The following is a 12,115-nucleotide window of genomic DNA, read 5'->3' on the forward strand; positions in this document are numbered from 1 at the left end:
TCAGTCTGCCATTCTGCACACAAAATTAGACTTTCCTTCTTGTCAATATGTCAACTAACATGTATTAATAGGTTTGTGTCAATGATTCTAATTTGCATAACATTAAAATTTGAAAAGAGCAGTGTTGGAAAGACTTACAATTGTATCTTGGGGTGTTTCCATTAGAACAGTCTCAGGCTGTCGGTGATATAAATTGTGATTAGATACTAGGGTTGTGCAAGTGTTGGGGAGACAGCTGCTAAAGTTCTGTAATGATGTTAATTTAAATGTTTGGTCAGGATCTGGCTTTTCACCTGTGAAGACAAAAAGACCGCCCCCACAGCAAGGTTATTAAAATCTTTTCAAACTTAAACACAAATTACTTGAATTAATATCTAAGAAGTACATAAGCTTAAAATTCATTGACCATCGCAAATGATTTTATAATTTTCCATCTTAATCCAACCCCACCCTCATCTTTCAGTTGCTCAGATTTGCCTAACATAAAGCTGAAACTAGATTACATGAGACTATTTTACTTTTCTTGTACTTCAGAGGGAATAGGGTATACATAAATGTAATAAAGGTTACCTAGTTCACAGCAAGAAATGTAATCATTCCTAAATCCCATGGAGAGAGGTTATTATGATGTTATGAGCATATCTACAGCACATGTCAAACATATGGCTGCAAATAGCCAACACACTCAATTTCCCAAAAGGGATTAAAATATAATTAAGAAATATCAAAAATAAAAAATAAAAATAAAGGCTCACAGGTCGTGTTACATACAATTTAGTGGCCCCTGTTTCCATTTGAGTGTGACTACACTGATTTACAGTATGTGCTTGTCACTGGTTTTCGAACCATCCTAAAATATCTTCTCTCCCCACTTAAAGCACTGGCTTGTGCTTAATTCTCATAATGGTATCAGTCTGATATTCTGTGAACATATTTTATTTAAAGTTAATAAGTACACATCTTATCAGTGCTATATTCCCAATATTCAAATGTTAGAAATAGTATTGTAAAAATTAAAAAGTTCTAAATGGTAAAGATAAACAACTTAATATTTCTAATAAATTTATCACCTAAAAAAATCATAGATACTCAGAAATATAAGTAGGGTAAACTCCCTACATCAAGTCATAACAAATATTTAACCCCAATTGATGATAATGCTTTCAATCTTGTCTCAGTAGGACTTTGGAAAGAAATTTTTCCTATAGGTAAATATTTTTGCTCTTAAAAAAAGAAAACGAAAATGCACAGGGGAAAAACAAAAAACCCACCTCTACAAACCTACCTATTTCACATAATGACTCAAAAGGGGACCAGAGGAAAGGATTTAAACTAAGGCTCTTTTGGTAACATTCTGATCCTTTGGCAAGCCGATCTGTCTTGCTGTAGAGAAAAACAAATAGTTTAAACAAGAAAGAGAACCCAAAACATTTAGAATAAAGATAATTACGGAATAGAAAAAGATACACCTTATGTAAGCACAAAGGGTCCTCTTCCTCACTGCTTCCCTGAAGTGTCAATTCCCCCTACTTATCACCCTTCAACTATGACTCCAATAGGTCAGTTCAAACCAGCTGTCAGGTGGAAGCACACATACACCTAAATTAGGAGAAACTTGAATAAAATTAAATGAGCTATCCACCTCCTCCCTGCTATACAAACTGCTAGCTTTTCTTTCCTATCACATACCTAACAAATTCAAGTTCTGAAGGGAAATAATTCATTGATACCCAAACCTTATTTTTAACTTCTGAGAAAGAGTAGTGCCTATTCTTAAAGTGCAATATGTTTCACCTGACTTTACTGTGAATCTAAAAGATCTTTTGTCACAATTGAACATAACACTCATGAAAACTTTGTTTAAGGAAGGGGAGCAAGCACTTCTGCTGTCTTTACAAATTAGTTGTTAAAAGATCTAGAATACAGAAAATCTAAGACAATGTTTTGTGAGATAACTTATACAAATAAGTATTTTACAAACCTTAAGGATTACATAAACATTAGTTATTCTTATTGACCAGATAAGGACTTTAGAAGGAGAGAAGGGTTATCAAGAAAAATTAATATGGAAATGATTCTTGAAAAATTCCAAAAGAAAAATTGTCAAGCTGTTAGTTGAAATTTATAATCTCATAAATGGTCATCATGCCAGAGACGGTATCACACACAAAATAAATGCTTGTCAATGAGGTTATTTTTTGTTATATATTTTATAAATTGATATAGTTAAAAAAAAACTTCACAAAAGCAAAATAGTAAAGGTTATTTTGAATCCCAACAATACAAAATAACCACAGAATAATAGGATCCCACAAAACAGAAACTAAAAAATACAGAGATATAAAGATCATTTATTCTAAATTTACAAATGGGGGAAACTGAGGCCAGAGGAGACTCATTCAAGGACATGGAGTTAAGAACATTCATTCACTCAATTAATTACTCATTACAAATAGGCTGAATCTGTTAGGAAGGGAAATAACACAAACTACAATAAGCTGAGGGCAGTTAGATGGTACAGTAGATAGAGTACCAGCCCTGGAGTCAGAAGGACTCATCTTACTGAGTTCAAAACTGGTCTTAAGACACTTCCTAGATGTGGGATTCTGGGCAATTCATTTAACCTTGTTTGCTTTGGTTTCCTCATCTGTAAAATGAGTTGGAGAAGGAAATGGTGAACTACTCTAGTATCTTTGCCAAGAAAACCTCAAATGGGGTCACAAAGAGTCAGACATGACTGAAACAACTCAATAACAATAAGCTGATGACATATGACTTATGACTTCCATAGGTATACAATAATGTTCTGTCTTTCCACTACAGACCTAAAAGAACAGCTTAAGCATGATAATTTGAATATGTAGATAGGATTTAAAATTAAATTACTCATGAAGTGATTCACAGGCAATATAATAATTATATCTGACATTTTAAGGTTTACATACAGCAAATAATTTGATGCTTACAAGAATCTTACAGGCAGCTAGATTGGTACAGTGGAAAGAGTGCCAGACCTGGAGTCAGGAAGACCTGACTTCAAATCTAATCTCAGATATTTGATAGTTAAGTGGCCTTGAGCAAATCACCAAGCACCTGTCTGCTTCTATTTCCTCTACTGTAAAATAGGGATAATAACCTTCCTCCCAGAGTTGTTGCAAGGCTCAGATGAGATATTTGTGCCTAGCACATAGTAGGTACTTAATATTAATATTTTTCCTTCTCCATGTATAAGGTAAGTGGTTCAAGTCTCTTCTAACTCTTAATCTAATTTTTTCTTTATTTATTTAAGGCAATGGGATTAAGTGACTTGTCTAAGGCCACACAACTAGGTAATTATTAAGAGTCTGAGGCAGATTTGAAATCTGGTCCTCCTGACTCCAGGGCCGGTGCTCCATCCACTGTGCCACCTAGCTGCCCCAATCCAGTATTTTTTTACATAAGGACAGTAATCTAGTTGCTAATGGGAAGCAATGATCAAATTTAAAAATGGTTAAATTTAATTCAGATGATTGTGGGTAAGAATCTCAGAAGAAATGAAGTTGCCATCAGAGACAATATAAGGGTAAGAAAAGCAGTGCTGGGAAAAAATGAAAATATCTGTTTGAAGAGAGGCAAACCACTCAATATCAAGAACTGATACAGGTCTATGCTTCAACTAGTGATGCTGAAATAGTAAGTTGATCAATTCTACAAAGACCTATAACATCTTTTAGAAATAATATTTAAAGAAGACATCACATCCATCAGAGGGGATTGGAATGCTAAAGTAGAACTCAAAAGATAATTGTACAATTATACAAAAAGTATACAAATTATACAAAATTGGAAGAATTGGAGTACAAAATTATACAAAATTGGAAGCCTTAAGAGTACAAAATGAAGCAAGGGTTTGTCAAGATAATTCATCAATCATGGCACTCTTTAACAACAACTCAATACATGGTCAACAGAAAAATCTGACAGATTATGTACTGTGTCAATTAAAACAAGACCCAGAGCTGACTGGATCAAATCATAAGTTTCTTAATGCAGACTTAATTAGGAAAAAGTAGGGAAAAATCACCAGATCATATCTGTATGGCCTAAAGAATAACCTTTCTGAAAATATATGGAGATGAGGAATAAATTTAAGGGATTAGATCTTGCAGAACGCCTGAAGAGCTATGGACAAAGATTTAGCAAAGAGTTGGCAATAAAAATATTTCAAAGAAAAAGAAGACCAAAAAAGCTACATGGCTGTCAGGTGAGACTTTATAATGAGCTGAGGAAAAAAGGGAAGTGAAAGGGGAAAGTTAGATCTAACTGAATGTAGAATTCCAGAGAATAGCAAGAAGATTAGGCTTTCTTAAAATGAACAATGCAAAAAAATAGAAGAAAATAAGACAAAAATGGTAGGGATTTAATAGAAGCAGAAGAAATTCAGAAGTAGCAAGAATACACAAAAGAACTATAAAGAAAGATTTTATCAATCCCATAATCAAGATAGTGTGGTTACCAAGCCATAGTCAAGACACCCTGGGAAATTAAGTCAAGTGGGCCTTAGGAAGGCAACAAATTCTAGGTGAGATTTTAATAACAACATCATTAGATGCTGTTAGAAGTGTTGCATCTCACATGCAAAATGGAACTAAAGGAAGCTGATGACTTTGCAAGAAAGCAGGAAAAAAATAAAACTCTTCCAAAAAAGCCAAAAATTAGAAGAAAATGTGAAATATCTCTTTGGAAAAATAACTGACCTTGAAAACAGATCCAGGAGAAATAATTTGAAAATTATTGGACTATCTGAAAGCCATGACCAGGAGAAGAGCCTGGACTTCATTTTTCAAGAAATAATATATGGAATGCACTATTGTTCTATTAGAAACCAGGAGGGATGGGATTTACATGAACTGATGCTGAATGAGATGAGCAGAACCAGAAAAACACTCTATACCCTAACAGCAACATAGGGGTGATGTTCAACCTTGAAGGACTCATTCATTTCATCAGTGCAACAATCGGTAACAATTTTGGGCTGTCTGCAAAGGAAAGTGCCATCTATATCCAGATAAAGAATCAGAGTTTGAACAAAGTTCAAGGACTATTCCCTTTAATTTAGGAAAAAAATACCCATCTTATTGTCTGATTTTGTTATCTCTTAGACTTTTTGTCTCTTCCTTAAGGATATGATTCCTCTCTCATCACACTCAATTTGGATGATATACAACATGGAAACAAAGTAAAGACTGACAGACTGCTTTCCGTGGGGGGTGGGAAATAAGATTGGGGGGTAAGGGGCAGCTAGGTGGCACAGTGGATAAAGCACTGGCCCTGGAGTCAAGAGTACCTGGGTTCAAATCTGGCCTCAGACACTTAATAATTACCTAGCTGTGTGACCTTGGGCAAGCCACTTAACCCCATTGCCTTGCAAAAACTAAAAAACAAACAAACAAAAAAAGATTGGGGGGTAAATTGTAAAACTCAAATAATATCTTTAATGAAAAAAAATTTACAAAAAGAAATAATACAGCAAAAATTGCCCTGAGATCCTAGAAGTGGAGGGTAAAATAGAAATCGAGAGAATTCACTGGTCACCCCCTGAAAGGGATCCTAAAAGAAAAACTTTCAGGATTTTAGCCAAATTCCAAAACTCCCAAATCAAAGAGAAAATTCTAAAAGCTGCCAGAAACAGACAATTCAACTACTGAGGCTCCACAGTCAGGATTACACAGGATCTGGCAGCATCTACATTAAGGGCTCGTAAGGATTGGAATATGATATTCCAGAAGGCAAAAGATCTTGGTTTACAACCGAGAATCAACTACCCAGCAAAACTGAATATTCTCTTTCAGGGGAAAAGATGGATTTTCAATGAAACAGGGGACTTTCAAACTTTCCTAACGTGATGACAAGAGCTGAACAGAAAGTTTGATCTCCAAGTATAGGATGCTGGTGAACCACAGAGGGAGTGGAAGAGAGGGACTAACTATAAGGAACTTGATGATGTTGAGCTGTTTGTATTCCTGCACAGGAAGAAGATATTGATAACTCATATGAACTTTCTCATTTATAAGAGCTGTTAGAAGGAGCATACATAGACAGGACATAGGAAGGGGTGGAATATAATGGCATGGTGTGGTAAAGACATGGAGTCAATGGGCAATGGGGGAAAGTACTGGGAGGAAGGAAAAGGAGATGAAGAAGAAGCTGAGAGATTTCACATAAGAATAAAAAAAAAGGCTTTTTCAATGGAGGGGGGAAAGGCAAGGGGGAATGAGTGAGCCTTCATTCTCATTGGAAATGGCTCAGGGAGGAAATGACATACACACTTAATAGGGTCAGGAAATCTATCTTGCCCTGGAGAAGGTTGGGAGGAAAGGGATGGGATGAGGGGTAATGGGGGGAGGGAAGGGGGGAATAGTTGATAGAAGAGAGGGAAGATCGAGGGAGAGGATACTCTGATTCAACACACTTTTGGACAGAGCCAGGATGCAAGGAGAGAGAGAATAGAATAAATGAGAGTGGGGAGAAATAGAGTGGAGGTACAGCTAGTAATAATAGCAACTGAGGAAAAAATACTAAAGCAACTTCTCTGGTGGACTTATGATAAAGAAAGCAGCTCACCCCAGAGACAGAGCCATTGAAATCTAAACACAGACTAATATACATTTTTTCTTTCTCTCTCTCTCTCTCTCTATTCTTGAGGTTTCCCATCTTCTTGGGGGGGAGGGGGTTTATGTTTATTCTTATAACATTCAATTTACATCAATGTATGGCATGGAAACAATGTAGAGACTGTCAGCCTTTGGGGGGAGGGAAGGGAGGAGGAGGAAAAATTGTAGAATTCAGAGCCTTGCAAAAAATGATGGGTACATATTACTATTGTATATAATTGGAAAACAAATAAAATGTTAAAATCATTAAAAAAATTTTAAAAAGTGTTGCACCAATATGCCAGCAAATCTGGAAAATTCACGAGTGGTTACAGGATCAGAAAAGATTAATGTCCCAATTCTAAAGAAGGGAAATGACTAGGAATGTTCAAATTATTGAACAATTGCACTAATTTCACACACCAGTAGGGTTATGCTTAAGGTTCTGCTTGAGCACAATGTGAACCAAGAATTACCAGAAAAGGATGGTTTTATAAAGAGGCAGAGGATCTAGAGAACAATTTGTATGGAGAAAGCAACAACATCTACCTTCAGCTTCAATGACTTCACTAAAACCTTTCTGTGGATCACAACAAAATGTGGCAAGTCCTCAAGTACCAAATCATCTTACTTTTCTCCTGAGGAACTGGTATACAGATCAAGACAGAAGTCAGAATTGAACATGGAACAAATGAGTCTTGATGGAAAAGGAGTATGACAAGGCTATTTATTATCACCTTATTTAACTTATATGAAAGAGTATATCATGTGAAATGCCAGGGTGGATGAATAAAAAGCTGGAACTAAGGTTATGGAAGAAATATCAACAAATTCAAAAGGCAGATAATACCACTCTTATGGCTGAAAGTGAAGAGGAATTAAGAAGCCTCTCGAGGTGGAAGAGGAGAATGTAAAAAAGCTGGCTTGAAGCTTAACATCAAAAAAACTAAGATAATTGCAACTGGTCTTATCACTGGCAAATAGAGGGAGAAAAAAATGGAAGCAATGTAAGATTTTATATCTTTGGGCTCAAAGATCACTGCAGACAGCAATTGCAGTCATAACATTAAAAAACACTTGCTCCTTGGAAGGAAAGTTACGACAAAGATAGCATACTAAAAAGCAGAGACATCACTGTGCTGACAAAGGTCTGTCAAAGCATAGCTCTGAGAATTGGACTATAAGAAAAGCTGTGTGCCAAAGAACTGATGCTTTTGAATTATGCTACTGGAGAAGATTTTTTGGACAACAAAAGAAAATTGAGGTTATATACTACAAGGCCTAATGCTGAATCTGAAGCTGACGAATACTTTCACCACATGATGAGAAGATGGAACCCAATGGAAAGACCATGAAGTTGGGAAAGAATGAAGGCAAAAGGAAAAGGGGATAGCAGAGGATGAAATGGATAGATGTAAACAACAAATATGACAGACTTTGAGAAATAGTGAAAGGTAGAAGGGCCTAGATGTACTTTGGGAACATGGAGTCACAAAGAGTTGTATACAACTGAACAACAACAAAAAAGGGGAACAGGGAGATCCAACAGAGATAGGAGGAAAAGAGTGATGTTTGGATCTCAGATGGGAAGCTACCCAGAGTAGTAAAGCCTACTTAAGCCAATCAATTAACAAACCTTTATTAAGCACCTACTAAGTACTGGCATAATGCTAGGTACCTGGAATACAAAGACAAAATTGAAACAGTCTTCACCCTCAAGGAACTTGCACACCAATAAGAGTAAATGATTATCAAGAAAGTAGCTGCTCAGGGCCTTTATGGATAGGATATTAAGAGGAGTTGCTGGGCAGACCCCACAAAAACAAATAAATAAAAAAGGAATTGAGGAAGTTAGGTTTCCAAGATTTGGAGATAGATATATGAAACTGAGAGGTTGTAAATAGCACCCAATTAGGAGATTTCCCAAGGGTTACCAGTTAAATGGCATGGAAAATAAATATACAAGACCACAAAATAACCAGAGTTATTAACCCAAGTCAACCTATTTAACTGTAAATTACTTAGCTCAATTAATCAACAAATATTTATTAAGAGCCTACTATGTGCTGGACACCATGCAAAGAGCTGGGGATACAAAAAATTTATACTCAAGAATTGCTTCATAATATAAAAAGATATTTCTGCACTTTAAATGGATATTTAAATAAGTGGTATTATTAATACATCCAATTTATTACAACCACTCAATTTAGAATGTGCTTTAAGATTCACAAAGTACTTTCCTCCTACAGGTGAGTAGTGAAATATTAAGAAACTGAGGTTCACATAAGAAGTGACTTGCCTGAGGTCACATAGTCAGGATTTAAACTCAAATCCTGCATTCTCACCATCTTCCCTCAGAGCCCAGGGTGGTGTGGGGAAGGGGCATTCCAAAACCCTGTGCCCAAGAGCCTACAAATTGTACCAACTTACTTCCAGACTGTCCATGAAGTTGTTTTCTAGGGAAGTAAACTTTGCCTTCAGCAGTCACAGCTACTGGTTACATAGGAAAAAAGTTCTCACCATTAAATTCCTTGCTACTGTCAACAGTTTAAAGTCAGGGATAGTTTTATCAATAGGACTAATACTAATGATATAGCATCCCAAGGACCATGGATTCTTTCCATCTGCCCTAAATTCAGCCCTCCTACATGAATAGTCCTTGACAGCACAGAGCTTTGAACATAGTAAATGCTTAAGTAATGCTTTTACATTCAATCTCAAGCTCTCATTCTAAAGGGACAGTCATTCTAAGGCTCTGATGATGGTGGAAATTAACTTTAAGTGATGATTCAGAAAGGAATCTCTAAGATTCATTCTATTCCTTAACATTAATGTGTTCTGACAATTCTCCACATCACTTCTTCCTCTCTATCCCCTACTTAACCCTCCCCCCAAAAAGAATAAATCAAATGCTGGGCATTATCAGAAATTATACTGAAAACAAAAAACATATTATAACCCCTTGTATTAAACTGGCAGAAAGGAAACTAGAAAACTTGTATGAAGTTTTAGTGTAAATAGATCTGTAACATAGAAGATAAAAATTTCTGGGTAGGACTGTCCTACTTTTGAAATTCAAATCATTTCCATTAAAATAATAAGATACTCCAGAGAGGAGGAAGCTATTTTGTTCTCTCTATATATGTATCAGAGCTGCTTAACTGTACACCCAGACCATTGCCACCTCAAATTTTTGAAGTATAACAAAGCTGCCTATTTTCCCTTTAAGAACAGTATTCCTGGGCAGCTAGGTGACGAAATGGATAAAGCATGGGCCTTGGAGTCAGGAGTACCTGGGTTCAAATCCAGTCTCAGACACTTAATAATTACCTAGCTGTGTGGCCTTGGGCAAGCCACTTAACCCCATTTGCCTTGCAAAAACCTTAAAAAAAAAAAGAACAGTATTCCTTTATAGATAGAAAAACAATATAGATATAACAAAGTCTCATAGACCTCTGCCAATTCTAGGGTATTCCTTTGTTATTGTAGCTCCTCAATACCCACTTCTCCAGTTCTTCATTATGTCTTCTTCCCCACCCCCCCACCCCAAGACAAGAAGAAAATCTCAACTCCCTCCCAGAAATGACATAATTATTTGGGGCCTTAACATGCCCTAATCCTCCATAGATGATCACAATTGGTGAAATGCCATGGAGTTTTCACCACTGAAAAAGCAAATCTCCAGGATTTAAAATTTATGACTTGAACTGTCATTGTATCTGCTATGTACCTGGCACTGTGCTAAAAATTGGGAGTATAAAGAAAGGCAAGAATAGTTTTGATTCTCAAGGAGCTTAGATTCTAAAAAGATAGAAGGTAATTTGAAAGGTGAAGGCTCTACCTGGGGGCAAAGGGAAAGACTTATTGATGAAAGTGGGAAGGCTCTGAGCTGGGTCTTGAAGGAAGCTAAGGTAGAAGTGAAAAGGAAGAAAAGCCAACGCAAAGGCACAGTGATAGGAGATGAAGTGTCACGCTTGAGGAACCAGTAGATCATTGGGTGGGGATGGGGTGTGTGTCCATATGTCTATGCCTCTTTCCATCCCTCTATCCACCTTCAAAAGTGCACCTCCTCTTGGTCTGATCCTATCTGCTCTGAGAAAGTCACTCTGGCAGTTTAATAAAGGTTGATTACAGTGAGTAAAGACACAAGATAAGGGGACCAAATTAGCTATACTAATGGTAGTACTGTGGTACTGTGGATGGCATGCTGGGTCTGGAATCAGGAAGATCTAAGTTCAAATCTACTCTCAGATACTTACTAGCTATGTAATCCTAGTTAACATACTTGAATTATTTGCCTCAATTTTCTCATCTGTAAAAATGGTGATAACAGTACCTACTTCCCAAGGTTATTGTGAGGGTCAAATGAGATAATAAATGTAAAGGCCTACCCTAGTGCTTGTCACACAGTAAATGCTATTTAAAACTTAGCTATTATAATTATTACTATTATACTCTGAAAGTGATGAGGGCCTGTTGCTAGGTTAGAATTGACAACACTGGTCAACAGACTGGATATATAAGGGTAACTATGACATCACGGTTTTGAGCCTAGGTGAATGAGAAGATGGTAATGTCCTTGACAGTAATAGGGAAGTTACTGATGGAAACAAAGGGGTAGAGGTCTTTTCCTGGAGTGGCCTGTGGAAGTAAGATGGCCATACTTCCCAGAATGTCTAAAATTTTAAGAGTGCTTACCCTCCTTTTTTCCCCTTCCTTAAATTTGAACATTCCCCCTACTCCCCCCCCCCCCCCGGAATTATGATCAAATCAATTCTACCCTTGATCCTGGATTGGATATATCATTGTGGCTCCTAATGCTCCGTTCAGCAACTTCACAAACTTTCAGGACCAAAATATCCTTGCAGGGATTGGCTTTGATTTTGTATTTGTATCCCTGTTGCTTAACACAGTATTTAACACATGGTGTAATAATTAATAAATCCCTTTTTAATCATTCACTAATTCATTCATGGCAATATGTGGGAAGGAAGAGAAAAGGAAGAGACAGATCAGTGGTAGCATAATTTTGGTATTACTGATAAATTTTTAGGTGAGACAGTGCATCATCAGCCAAGGGAAGAAGAAAACCCTTCCAAATGGTAGATATATTGAGACCAAATTGAATTATGTACCAAAAGGATGTTAGTTTCTCCAGACTGAAGTGATTTTTTTTTAAAAGCCTATCTTATACCCTGCACAAAGATTAAGGAAATTTTAGAATGGGTTCTTCAGACACTAAAGAGACAAAATCATATAAAATCCTTAAGAATCTTTCACTGAATTATACTAGAATATTTATCACAATCTTTTATAAGCTGTAATACCTTTATTTTCATATATGAAACTAAATTAAGCATCCTACCATTCACTCCAGAACTCTTTAATTATGAGCTCCAATAGACCTAATAAAATATTTTAAGAGATTAAAAAAATGTATTAAAGAATATTTCCATAATGATTCCTTCCCAAATGAAATT

General features: G+C 36.3%; 1 protein-coding gene across 4 annotated transcripts in view; it reads right to left on the reverse strand.

The window, feature by feature from the left end:
- CDC27 (cell division cycle 27) overlaps window positions 1-12,115 on the reverse strand; it is a 113,433-nt gene that overhangs the window by 42,304 nt on the left and 59,014 nt on the right. For all 4 annotated transcript variants that reach the window (XM_074224401.1, XM_074224399.1, XM_074224400.1 and 1 more), the window contains exons 5-6: window positions 1,286-1,383; window positions 139-293 (exon numbers count right to left, since the gene is read on the reverse strand). In XM_074224401.1, coding sequence (XP_074080502.1) covers window positions 139-293; window positions 1,286-1,383 — 253 coding nt within the window. The remainder of the gene's footprint in view (window positions 1-138; window positions 294-1,285; window positions 1,384-12,115) is intronic.

This window comes from Macrotis lagotis, chromosome 2, assembly GCF_037893015.1.
Source record: "Macrotis lagotis isolate mMagLag1 chromosome 2, bilby.v1.9.chrom.fasta, whole genome shotgun sequence".
In the NCBI taxonomy this organism is placed as follows: domain Eukaryota; kingdom Metazoa; phylum Chordata; class Mammalia; order Peramelemorphia; family Peramelidae; genus Macrotis; species Macrotis lagotis.